At 44.6% G+C, this 13,941-nt stretch overlaps 1 protein-coding gene across 12 annotated transcripts in view; it reads left to right on the top strand.

The window, feature by feature from the left end:
- HERC1 (HECT and RLD domain containing E3 ubiquitin protein ligase family member 1) overlaps positions 1-13,941 on the top strand; it is a 253,741-nt gene that overhangs the window by 220,463 nt on the left and 19,337 nt on the right. For all 12 annotated transcript variants that reach the window (XM_073619149.1, XM_073619158.1, XM_073619159.1 and 9 more), the window contains 2 exons: positions 544-725; positions 12,534-12,689. In XM_073619149.1, coding sequence (XP_073475250.1) covers positions 544-725; positions 12,534-12,689 — 338 coding nt within the window. The remainder of the gene's footprint in view (positions 1-543; positions 726-12,533; positions 12,690-13,941) is intronic.

Genomic DNA, 13,941 nt, shown 5'->3' with positions numbered 1-13,941 from the left:
GGGCTGGCCAATGTTCCATCCAGTGTAACTACACATGTGAAATACACATGTACACCACAACATACTGGCATGGACCATATAATTAGGTTTTGATTAAACTTAATTTGTTCAGCCTTGAATGCTTCATTTTTATAGAGCACTTCAGACCTTTTTTTTATGTTTTAGATAGAGTGGGGAAGAGTTATATCCTTTGTCAGGTTTTGGGGGACATCAGTAATCTGGGATTTTCTCTCAGTTATGGAAGTTTTCCTCCTGTCTCTGGGAAAGGTACTGAGGGAAATATCCTTAATGGAGACCACATTAAAAACTGGATCAATGTTCTATCCAGGGTTTTTTTTTTTTTTTTTTTTTTCTTTCTAAATAAAATGCATCCTTATACAGAAATGACACAGAACACCCAAAGCAGAAAATATCTAACACCATCTATAAAAAATATAAGGCAGACAAATTATAAAGAAATTCAGACAAAAAACTCATTTGTATTTAAATTTTGTTGTGCAAAAATTTAAATAATTCTCAAATCAGGCTTTTTCTTGATAACAGGATTTGTGGTGACACAGCTTGTGACCTCTTGTGGCTCAGATGGACACTCCATGGCACTGACAGAGAGTGGAGAGGTGTTCAGCTGGGGAGATGGCGATTATGGCAAACTGGGACATGGAAATAGTGACCGTCAGAGGAGACCCAGACAGATTGAGGCATTACAAGGAGAAGAAGTGGTGCAGGTACACTCACACACACTATTTATTTGGTACTATGGATGTACACAGGACTTTTTACATAATGTTCTCCTATCTGTAATGCTTAGCTCAATTAAGCCTCTTTTCCTGATAATGTATTTGACTATTAATAATCTCTTTCTAACAGTTTCCCTAATACTATAGCTATGAATACTCAGAGAGGCTCTTGTCTTTCCCAGGTTCATTTTAAAGTGTGGGGAGCCCTGGGTAGTATGGCTGTTACTAGCCACAACATCCTTTTATCTTAATCGTACAGTACAGGACACAGGCAGAGTATTCATACACCATGGGTTACAGCAAGGGTAGGTAACCTTACAGAGGTGGAGATCTACCTGAACAACATGGGAGAAGTCAAAGATCACTGGGCACAGTGTCACCTTTTTCACACCTGATTTAAACCTCTAATTGCTGTACTACTGTGTCGCAGTTGTGTGCATTGCAATCATGGGTTTAAATCAGGTAGTGAGGAGGCAAGATATTGCTGCCTCGTCACCTGTCAAACACTTTGCTTTTCAGAGGAGCAGAAGTGCCTGCTGCACTTGTAAATGAGCCCTTGTTTGCGTTCATTAGCAGCACCCTTAGGGCTTATTCACACGTAAAGTTGGGGGGTGGTTGAGCCCCGTTTTACCACCCCCAATCCCTACCCCGATTTGGTGTACACATGGCGCAGCAGGAATTAAGCCCCATTGCTTTTGGTGGGTGCAACCGCCTGCCAATCGCAACCAATTCAAGTTAATGGGGCCACTCTGCAAGTGCCCCACAACTCATGCTTCTGAAGGGTCCAAGAAGTTAAAGCAGGTGGTGAGAAAGCAACACAACGCTGCTATTATGCCCAGTGTATTGCTTCACAATGACCCGACGATCTCATCTTTCCTGCTTCTGGCACCACTCTGGAGACCGCTAGCAAGGAGGAGGAGGCATCGACATATGCGGCTCTTGCTTTTTACTACAGCTTCAACATTACAAGTAGTCCCTTTTTACTACAGCTTCAACATTACAAGTGGGTGCAACTGCCTGCCAATTGCAACCAATTCAAGTTAATGGGGCCACTCTGCAAGTGCCCCACAACTCATGCTTCTGAGGGGTCCAAGAAGTTAAAGTAGGTGGTGAGAAAGCAACACAACGCTGCTATTATACCCAATGTATTGCTTCATAATGACCTGACGATCTCCTCTTTCCTGCTGCTGGCACCACTCTGGAGACCGCTAGCAAGGATGAGGAGGCATCGACATATGCGGTTCTTGCTTTTTACTACAGCTTCAACATTACAAGTAGTCCCTCTGCATTGCACTCTGATGCTCTGGAATAGAGGGTCAGCAAGCCCAGACCGCAATCTACCAGTCACCTGTCCGCAGTCTACTGGTAAATCGCGATCTACAGGTTGCTGACCCCCAGGTTACTGGCATATACCTTCAGGTTATTAGACACGGGTAAAGCGTCCCCTCGGCACCCCCTCTATAACCCTACCCCACTTTGTGAATCCTCAGTTTTGTGCTAGTGTTTGAAGGTGGACGGACCTTTTCTCCAGTATAGAAAAAATCGCCTTTAAATTAACTAGTTTATTATTTTTTCTTCGGGTTCTTCAATCAACCTATCACTATCTTCCAATGCCAACATAGACCCAATGCTGTGGGGACGGCCTATAATGTTTCAGGCACTGGATCCTGCATGGGTGCTCATGTTGACACTTGTTGTAACGTGTTGAGTCTGCCAGCAACAGGGTGCTTTACAGGGCTAGGGTCCATCACTATGGAATCTAATTCCTGAAGACCCCCTCAATTGTATTCCCACCATAGCGATGAAGCCTGGACCTTATTTACAGTCCAGCATTGTGGACAGATAAGACAGGGTCACCCTGTATCTCTAACTGTACTGTGAAAACAGAACTATGTTTGGAATGTATTCACCTTGCAGTGTACTGAAAGCAAAAATAAAAATTAAGTACAGCGCTACGTTTAGAAAGAAAGTGAAAAGCAGCCAACACACCTATAGACTCAAGGTAGAAAAAAAACAAAAGTGTGGCGCTATATATCACATCCACAGCCGTGTGTATTACAATAAAGACATATAAAAATGGTGAATACTACCAAAAAATGTATGACCATAAAATGGATAGTGTCAAATAATCAGTGTTGATCACATATAAGGTAAATACACAATAATACTTAATCATCAGATGTGCCAGTGATTAATAAAAACCCGTGCTGGTTCCATGAGCCAGACACCAAACATAAAAAACATAAAACTTTAGAAGTCCATAAAAAATGTGTATAAAAATAGTGAAGAAAACATCAACAGAGTTCAAAGGGGGTGATGCATGGCCAGATGGTATTCACAGAATTTTAGTCGCACCAAATCTGGCGAATGGGCAGAAGGGATACCACAAGTGTGCATATATTGTACATCAGTGCCGGGGCCAACACCAGGAGTAGAGGAGGCTTACCGGAAAGAATTGACCTGAAATGGCGTACGCCAGACAAGTCAAAAAAGCATAATAACCACTGGTTCTGGGAAATGCGTCTTGTCAGATGTCATCAACAGATGGTGGAAAGAAAAGGGGGGTCCGCACGGCTTCCTCTCCCATAGGTAATCCAGCATAAGCCAAACGTGTAGTTTCATATGCCATGCAAGGAGCAAACAAAACTCACATAGCGTAAAAACGTTTTAAAACACTAGTTTATTAAAATAATAAAAAACAGACTCACATTTTGGAAGAACGAAACAGAGCTCAAATATCAAATAGCGGCGATCGTGAGGGGTCCACCCGACATGTTTCAGCTAAGGAGCCGTCATCTGGGGTATGGACCACCCTCACCTCACCGCTCTATAAACAGAAGATGACCCCCACTGGGAGTGTCTACAAACCGGAAGTGCAACAAGTAAGAATCTCTTCCAGGTTTTCAGGGTCATAGGATGACTAATTGAATAGTTATATTAAGAACAAATTAATGAAGCAGAGAACCATGTATCTCATGTTTCTAAATTAGAAGATTAAAAATGAAAAGTAAGTACAAAAAAACGATAAGCTGTGCCCTGAATCAGTCCATCTACCAGGAACTGGTCAGAGCGCTAGCCAAGCCTCCCTTTCAGCCAGCCTGCTCCTCAAGCCTCACTTTCATATGTGATGCACTTCCCATCACACAGAGAGGAAGTAATACCACTGCACTCCATAAGGAGGAAACCAAGCCTCAATCTGAGGCGAAGTGTCAGCAGAGAGGAGAAATAAATCAGTGCACTGAAAAAAGGCATTAGTGTTAAAATAAAAACAGATTGGAAAAGAAAAAGAAAAAAAGGGGGATAAAAATTATTACACAAGGCTAATGCTTGCAATAACATTACCTTATAAAGGTGATACAAGGACATTCTAATAAGGTAAATTGGTGATCAATATTAGAATCGTGGACCATAATATTAAAGGGACACTGCCAATGGGGGACATCAACTGCATACATATCAAAAATTACATTCTGAATTAAACCGTAATTATCCCGGACTCCATGACATAAATTAAGACAACCAATAATATAATCATCTTGTATAGTAAAAAAACAATAAGAGAGATCATATTTATGTTCATGCTTGGTTAATAAAAGAGTTGATGTCCCACTCCACGTTGATACCCTGTGGAAAATGGGACCCCAACTCATATACCCAGTAGGTCTCTAAACGCGAGACACCTCTAAGAATCGACCCGCCCTGCCAGGGGGGCATGTACCTATCTATAATGAGGAATTGAGTACCCACAGGGTTTCCGATCGGGAACCTCCCTGTAGTGTCTAGGGACAGTGTGTTTAGTACTGCCCGCTTTAATGAGATTAATGTGTTCCGAAACCCGTGTAGTAAAAGATCTGATGGTCCGGCCGACATATTGCTTTAAAGTTAAAAGATAAACTATTCCTGTAGTGGCACACGTGCAGAAATGTTTAATTTTGTAAGTACGGCCGGTCACGGTGGAAGAAAAACTATGACTAGCCCTTCTGCCACAGGTATTGAGTTTACAAACCAAGCACTTTTTACAAACATAAAATCCAATCAAGTTGTGGAAAAAGGATGGTCTCTCTGGTGGGTTGATGACATTAGGTGCTAACCTATTCCGGATAGATGGAACACCCTTAAACACCACCTTTGGAGTCTTAGGCAACAGAGGTCCCAAGATTTTATCTGTTTTTAAAACATCCCAGTGATTTTCAAAAATTTTCTTAACATGCTTGTGCTGCATGGAAAAAGATGTCAAGAAGGACCATTTGAATTCATCATTCGTTTGTCTAGGTCTATCCTCTAATAATGACTGACGGTCTGTTGCACAAGCACTTTCGATCTCATTATCTAAATCCACAGAGTTATAACCCTTCTCCAGGAACCTATCTTTCAAGGTCATGGCCTGTAGTCTAAAAGTGTCTGAATCAGTACAGTTCCTTCGTAATCGTAGGAACTGACTTTTGGGAACAGATCTGATCCAGGCACTGTGGTGGCAACTATCAGTCGATATGTATGCGTTCCTGTCGGTGGATTTAAAATAAGTACTAAATATAAATGAGGACCCACTTCTTTCAATGACAAGGTCTAAAAAGTGGATTGAGGTGGTACTAGTTTCAAAGGATAAAGCAATACCCCTATCATTGTTATTCAAAGTTGTGAAAAAATCAACCAGACCACCATGACTCCCTGTCCACAGGAGGAGGATGTCGTCTATGTACCGGGCCCACAACAGAAGGTGTGGGTTCTCCATGGCATAGACGACATCCTCCTCCCAATTGGCCATGAACAGGTTGGCCAGGCTGGGAGCAAATTTTGCTCCCATAGCCACCCCTTTATGTTGGCGATAGAATTTACCACCAAACCAGAAATAATTGTGTTGTGTTGCAAACTCAATTAAATCAATAATGAATTCTATCTGGGGTGAAGCAAGGGAGGCATCCCTGTTTAGAAAACAATGTACCGCATCCACATCTTCACGGTGTGCAATGCAGGTATAAAGGGACGCAACGTCCGCAGTGGCCATGATAAGGTCACCAGAATGGCAAACATTAGATAACAGTTTAATCTCATCCTTAGTATCTTTTAAGTAGGACGGCATCTTAAGTACAGATGGCTGTAGGAAAAAGTTGATATATTTCCCAATCTTTGAGGTGACCGAGTTGATACCACTAATTATAGGTCGACCCGGGGGGTGGAGAGGGTCCTTGTGGACTTTGGGCAAGTGAATGAATGAATGATTTGTAAAGCGCTGCAAATGCGAACTGAATCGCCTCAAGGCGCTGGATGCATTCTCTGTTGTCAGCTTCTTAGAAAAGGAAGGTCTTTAGTTTTTTCCTGAAGGCCTGGTGGTTTTCTTCCATGCGGATGTTGGTTGGAAGAGCATTCCATAGTCGAGGTCCTTGGACTGCGAACCTTCGTTCTCCCTTTGCTTTGTAGCGGTATTTGGGAATGATAAGCAGGTTTTGGTTAGCTGATCGAAGACTGCGATTCGGTGTGTAGTGTTTTATTTTCTCACGGAGATATAGTGGAGCGTTTCCTTGTATGCATTTGTGGTTGAGGCAGAGGGTCTTGAATGTGATCCGATTCTTCACAGTTAGCCAGTGTAGGCTCTTTAGGGATGGGGAGATGGATTCCCAGGGTTTTTTTCCTGTTAACAGTCTTGCCGCCGTGTTTTGGATGAGTTGTAAGCGTGCAAGCCGATATTGGGGTAGTCCTACGTAGAGCGAATTTGCGTAGTCGAGTCGGGAATTGATGATTGTTCCCGCAACTGCCGCTTTGTCCTCTTCTGGGATGAAGGGGATGAGTCTACGTAGCTGGCGGAGGAGATGGTGGGATCCGCTGACCACTGATCCTATTTGTGCATCCATTGTCATTCCTGAGTCAAAAATGACTCAGAGACTCTTGGCTTTGGTGCTTGGAGAGATGGTCTGTCCGAGGATGGTGGGAGGTGTCCACGGAGTCTTTATTTTGGAATTTTTGTTAGCTTGTAGAAGAAGAAGTTCTGTTTTTGATCCGTTGAGTTTGAGGGAGCTAGTGGTCATCCAGTCATCTATTAAAGTGAGGCATTTCTGTAATTGCTGATGAAGGTCTTTTTGTCCGTTGATGCGAAGGTAGAGTTGGAGATCAGCGTATGAGTGGAAGCAGAGATCGGTTTTCCTGATGATATTGAGAAGTGGGCGGATGTATATGTTGAATAGTACTGGTGACAAGGGTGAACTTTGAGGGACTCCACAGGAGACTGCCCGGGTCTCCGAGGTGAATGTTCCTAGTTTCACTGTCTGGGAGCGATTCTCTAAGAAGGATGTAAACCATTTTAGAGCAGAATCTGTAGCTCCTGCAACTTCAGCGAGGCGGACAAGTAAAGTATTGTGGTCCACTGTATCGAATGCTGCGCTGAGGTCTAACAGTACCAGGAGACTCTGTTCTCCGTCGTCTGCTGCTTCAAGGGCGTCGTCCCATATTTTGAGAAGTGCTGTTTCTGTGCCATGGCCTGGGTGGAAGCCTGATTGCAGAGGGTCCAGGAGTTGGTGTGTGTCCAGGTGGTGTTGTAGCTGCTGTACTACTGCTTTCTCTATAATCTTGGAGATGGCGTTGAGGCTAGTTATTGGTCTGCGGCAGTTAGGGTCCTTAGGGTCGAGATTGGGTTTCTTTAGCAGGGGTTTGACGATGCCTTGCTTGATGGAGGTTGGCACAGTCCCTTCTTTGAATGATTGATTTATGAGATGTGTTAGGGTAGGGGCCAAGATGTCGGAACATTCTTTAAACAGTTTAGTGGGGATGATGTCGTTCGGTGATGTGCTGTCTCGAAGGCTTCTGATGATGTTTTTAGTCGTGTCTGTGGTGATTGGGGACAAAAAGAAATTCGGTGGTTGAGTGATGTTTGTGTCGATATCCTCTTTTTGCTTTGGTTGAGTGAGGTTGGTTGTTATTTTCTGATGGATTGATATCCGAATGTTGTCGATTTTGTTGATGAAGAAATCTGATAACTCATTGCAGAATTCTTGAGTATCGTTTGCTGGGGGCTCTAAGCAGGTCGGGTTCATTGACTGAGCAATTATTTTGAAAAGTTCCCGCGGACGGTTTAAGGCGGATGAGATGGTGTCTGAGAAATGTTCTTTATTGGCTTTGAAGATTGCCTTGTGGTATTTCACAGTGAGTGCTTTGTAGTTAGCATGGTTTTCCTTGGTGATATTTTCTTCTCCATGCTCTAGAATACAGTGATTAGACTGCGGCTGCAGTGGTGTCCCGGGGGGGGGGGGGTGGATGGAAGGAGGGACCTAGGGATTATGGGTTCAACCGGGGGGTGACCCGGCGGGGGGCTGGTGGCCTCAGGAGGGGGGGTCCTAAGATGCTGCACCGGGGGGTCCTCAGTTGCTGCCCCGTCGGCACTGGGTGTGCCAGTATGGCCGCCGGCTAGGCCTGAGCCGCGGGCTGGACGGCAGTGGGAGCACCAAGATGGCCGCCGGCCAGGCCCGAGCCGTGGGCTGTCCTGCGGTGTTCCCAGACCGTCCAATGAAGGTGGGCGGGAAAATCCGGTGAGGATGATCAAGCAGGGAAGGGGGGGGAGCGGCCCGCCGGTCGGGCGACCGGTCGGAGAAGAAGGAAGCGATGAAGTGCTGCCGGCTAGCAGCCGAAGCTAGACCGGAGCCACGGAGTATCCTGAGAGGCCGGCCGGCTGGCTGAAGGCGGCGTCTGGAGTGGTAAGTGCGGATAGGAGGGGAGGGGGTCCCGATGAATAGTGCAGGGGGAGCTGGGCTGGACCGCGGAGTGGCCTGAGCAGCCAGCCGGCTGGCTGACAGAGCGTGGGGTCCGAATGGAGGTCAGTCAGTGTGCGGAGGAGGGGGGGATCCGGTACTGCTGCAGGGGGGACCGGCTGGAGCCGCAGAGAGCCCCGAGCGGCTGGCCTGCTGGCTGACGCAGCTTGTGGATGTGGGTCGGTGGCGGATAGGAGGGGAAGGGGTCCGGTGTGCTACTGCAAGGAGGAGTAAGGGATGAGTCAAGGATGGGTGGCCGGAGCTGCTTACAAGCCGCTATAGGGATTGGATAGGCCCGAATGGACGGTACCGGACGTTGCCGCCCTGGCCACATTCCTAGTGGGGTTTGAAATGATGTACCTTTGGACATTAACTTTTCTAATGAACTTTTGTCGATGAACGTATCAAACTTATTAAGTTTGTACGGAGGGGCAAATTTGAGACCTTTGTTTAAAACAATTTTCTCTTCTTGAGTGAGAATTGTATTGCTCAAGTTAAATACCCCCTGACATGTTAGGTTCGTTTGCGCTTTTCTTCTCTGGACCCTCCTCCCTCCTCTGGACCCTCTCTTGTTTCTGGGCCTCTTTTTTTGTTATGGGTACCCTCGTGAAAATCCCGAGGGGTCCGTGAATCGGAGTAAGGTCGTATACGTGGGGATGGATCATACCCTACATTAGGGAAAGGATAAACGTTCTCATTATGGTGATCACGTAGAGGGGAATACCTATTATTATATGTAGAACACTCGTTTATTAAAATAATAAAAAACAGACTCACATTTTGGAAGAACGAAACAGAGCTCAAATATCAAATAGCGGCGATCGTGAGGGGTCCACCTGACATGTTTCAGCTAAGGAGCCGTCATCTGGGGTATGGACCACCCTCACCTCACCGCTCTATAAACAGAAAATGACCCCCACTGGGAGTGTCTACAAACCGGAAGTGCAACAAGTAAGAATCTCTTCCAGGTTTTCAGGGTCATAGGATGACTAATTGAATAGTTATATTAAGAACAAATTAATGAAGCAGAGAACCATGTATCTCATGTTTCTAAATTAGAAGATTAAAAATGAAAAGTAAGTACAAAAAAACGATAAGCTGTGCCCTGAATCAGTCCATCTACCAGGAACTGGTCAGAGCGCTAGCCAAGCCTCCCTTTCAGCCAGCCTGCTCCTCAAGCCTCACTTTCATATGTGATGCACTTCCCATCACACAGAGAGGAAGTAATACCACTGCACTCCATAAGGAGGAAACCAAGCCTCAATCTGAGGCGAAGTGTCAGCAGAGAGGAGAAATAAATCAGTGCACTGAAAAAAGGCATTAGTGTTAAAATAAAAACAGATTGGAAAAGAAAAAAAGGGGGATAAAAATTATTACACAAGGCTAATGCTTGCAATAACATTACCTTATAAAGGTGATACAAGGACATTCTAATAAGGTAAATTAGTCATCAATATTAGAATCATGGACCATAATATTAAAGGGACACTGCCAATGGGGGACATCAACAGCGTACATATCAAAAATTACATTCTGAATTAAACCGTAATTATCCCGGACTCCATGACATAAATTAAGACAACCAATAATATAATCATCTTGTATAGTAAAAAAAAAACAATGAGAGATCATATTTATGTTCAAGCTTGGTTAATAAAAGAGTTGATGTCCCACTCCACGTTGATACCCTGTGGAAAATGGAACCCCAACTCATATACCCAGTAGGTCTCTAAACGCGAGACACATCTAAGAACTGTGTACTGTAAACTTTTCAAACTTGAGCACTAAAACTCAACTACTCAGAGTTTAGTTTCAGGTAGATAACCAGGTATTACATCACACCACTGGTCGCACACTTTATTGCCCCTATAAGGTACTCAGGCATTTCCTTCTGCCATTTCACCACAAGAATTCATTACATGATAGTCTGCACCTTGGCTATTCTCTATACCCCATTGGGAAATACCCTCACTTTCAGCTATGGGGGAGACCAGGCAGGCAAAAAAACTATGGAAAATCACAGCCAAACGTTCCCTCTGCTAAAGGCCTGCACAACACTCAACCGCAGTGAGTCACGATGCATCCCATGCACAAGTGCAAGAACTGACTCGAACACTGGTCTCCGCATATGATTCTAGCTCTATTTCAGGCACACAAGTGGCATATTTAGCTAAAGCAAAATTCTCTGCATCTGTCACATTTCCTGTGACAGGTTCTGGCCTTAAAGCGGAGTTCCACCCAAAAGTGGAACTTCTGCTTTAAGCACTCCTCCCCCCCTTACATGCCACCTTTTGGCATGTAAATTTGTTTTTTTGGGGGGTACCTAGTTTTGACAGGGCACCCAGCTCCCAATTCCGCTTGGCTGCCTAGGTGACTCCTCTTCTCCCACTCCCTCCCTGCAATCTCCTGAGACATGTCACCGGTCCTAGAAGATTGCCTGGCCACTGAGGAGGCGCGGCACGACTTGGGCATGCGCAGTGCGCACCTGGCTGTGAAGCCGCAAGCTGTCACACACTTGCAACGATGGCGCAGAGAAGAGGGAGAGGAGCGAGGCTTTGGGCGGCCGCATTGCTAGACCGCGGACAGGTGAGTGTTTATTAAAAGTCAGCAACTACACTTTTTGTAGCTGCTGACTTTTAATAAACTTAAAAACGAATGGAACTCTGCTTTTAATACAGTCATCTTCATCCGGGGCCCAAAAATGCCTTGTCCCTTCTTTTATTCCCATTTTTCACCTTAAGTTGAATTTCGATATGCCGTTCCTTAGAAGACATAGACACAGACGCAGGGTATGAAAAGGACAAAGTTGTCTTACGCCCAAGGCCATCCTAAGTGAGGACATCTCCTATCAATATGACCTGCTTCTAATCATGCAAAGGAGATCTCCCTACAATGCCTGGATGTAGTCAGCCTATAGAGTATACCTCAAAACTACTGCTCGAATCAGATAGATGGATTCTCTTTGTCCTGTCCTTGGGACCTCCCAAGGCACACCCTGCTTCAAAGTCCACAATTGCACGATAAATAGGGAATATGATTGCAAGAGCTTACATTCCAAAAACAAAATCTCCTCCTGCACTTTTACATGCCCATTCCACCAGATTGGTGGAAGTTTTATGGGCATTTCAGCACCAAGCCCCTGTAGCCTAGTTGTGTAAGGGCCCACCTGGGTTTTCTGTTCCTACAGTACATTGTCAAAGTTTTATTAGGTGACGTTCAATCTTATGTTGATGCAGCTTTTGGCTGCAAGGTTCTTGTAGTGGCACTCTGAAGTTCTTGTGACCCTTGTTGTTGGGTCTGTTGGCCCAGTTCTGTTTGCCTCATTGTTACCCGCCCCCTTCTTCATTGCTTGTGGTCATTCCATGTTGTATGAATACTCTGTCTGTTTCCTGTATTGTACGATTAACATAAAAGGATTTTGGAGTACAGTACAGGACACAGACCAGCCTCCTTTCCATTTCTTAGTTTACGCTCCATTGCTTGCTACAAAACTGAGGACTCGTGGAGTGGGGTAGCGTTATATGGGAGGTGCCTAGGGGATATGTCCTCTGAAGGTACACACCTATAACCCATGACATATGAATACTCTGCCTGTATCCTGTACTCTACTCCAGGATATAGAATTTACAGGTCAAAATGTCTCTCTTCTTCAGTGGCTCCTCCTTTCAGGTTCATTGGTTCCTTTACAACAGACTGGAAACAGAACTGGTGAAATTATGTGAAGTTAGCAACAAAGGACACGAGTCATGATGACAAAGTGACAGACGTTTCCACCCATAATTGTGACCATTCTTGGGATTGTGTCATTATGGCTCTAAACAAGTTGATTGGGCCCCATGAGCATGACAACAGTAGCAAGGCATTAACTGTCTGCGTAGACATGAAATATTGTGTGACCACTTTTGAAGATTGAAGCCCTAGGCACTCCTCACACCTTAACACAAGTCATTGTTTTTTCTCAAGTTATGGGCATGCATTAGCTATTCTAGATCGAAGTACAAACATGTATAACCGATGTTACAATACTACCAAAACATATTTCTTTCTGATCAAATTCCAGATGTCCTGTGGCTTCAAACATTCTGCAGTAGTAACAGCTGATGGAAAGCTTTTTACCTTTGGAAATGGAGATTACGGCCGTCTGGGCTTGGGAAACACATCCAACAAGAAACTGCCAGAACGTGTGACTGCACTTGAAGGATTTCATATTGGTCAGGTAATATGAATACATTACCTATCTGTGACTCTTTAACACTCTATAACAGCAGACGACGCTGCTGTTATATTTTCTACCCCCTGTTCTCCTCTCCCTCAATGTATACCAAGAAATGTTTGCTCTGTTCATGACTTATTATTTTGGTTTGTGCCAAGACATTAACCCTTTCATGACTAAGCCTATTTTTGAAATTTGGTGTTTACAAGTTAAAATCCATATTTTTTTATTTTTTAGCAGAGAATCTAGAGAATAAAATGGAGATTGTTGCAATATTTTATATCACACGGTATTTGTGCAGCAGTGTTTTAAACGCAAATTTTTGGAAAAGGGACACTTCCACGAATTTTAAAAAATCCAAACAGTAAAGTTACCCCAATTTTTTTGTATAATGTGAAAGATGATGTTACGCCAAGTAAATAGATATCAAACATGTCGTGCTTTATAATTGCACGCACTCATGGAATGGCGACAAACTATGGTAGCTATGAATTTCCATAGGCGACGCTTTAAATTTTTTTTACGGTTACCAGGTTAGAGTTACAGAGGAGGTCTAGGGCTAGAATTATTGCTCTCGCTCTGACGATCGTGGCGATACCTCACATGTGTGATTTGAGCACCGTTTACATATGCGGGCGCGACTTCCGTATGCGTTTTCTTCGCTGCGTGAGCTCGCGGGGACGGGGGGGGGGGGGCGCTTTAAAAAAAATTTTTTATTTTTTTATTTATTTTTATACTTATAAATTGTGTTTAAAAAAAAAAATGTTTTTTTTTTTACTTTTATTGCTGTCACAAGAAATGTAAACATCCCTTGTGACAGTAATAGGTGGTGACAGGTACTCTTTATGGAGGGATCGGGGGTCTAAAAGACTCCCGATCCCTCCTCTGCACTTCAAAGTATTCAGATCGCCGAAAACGGCGATTCTGAATACTGTGTATTTTTTTAAATTCAGCGCCATTGGCAGCCGAGTAAACGGGAAGTGACGTCAAGACGTCGCTTCCGCGTTTACATTGAGAAGGCTGGAACGAAGCCGCCCACAGCTTCGTTCCAGCTCGCCCACAGCCGCAAGAGGCAGCCGATTGGACACCGGGCCTCCCGATCGCACGGGAGGCCCGGTAAGAGCGGCGGGAGGGGGGGGCGTCCCCTCCCGCTCCTCCGGTATAACAGCCGAGCGGCTTTTAGCCGCATCGGTTGTTATATACGGATAGCAGATCGCCCGCTCGAAACAACGGTACCGGGATGATGCCTGCAGCA

This window comes from Aquarana catesbeiana, linkage group LG03 (genome assembly GCF_042186555.1).
Source record: "Aquarana catesbeiana isolate 2022-GZ linkage group LG03, ASM4218655v1, whole genome shotgun sequence".
Classification (NCBI taxonomy): Eukaryota; Metazoa; Chordata; class Amphibia; order Anura; family Ranidae; genus Aquarana; species Aquarana catesbeiana.
Note: the sequence above shows the minus strand (reverse complement) of the source record. Positions and strands in the feature narration are given on the sequence as shown.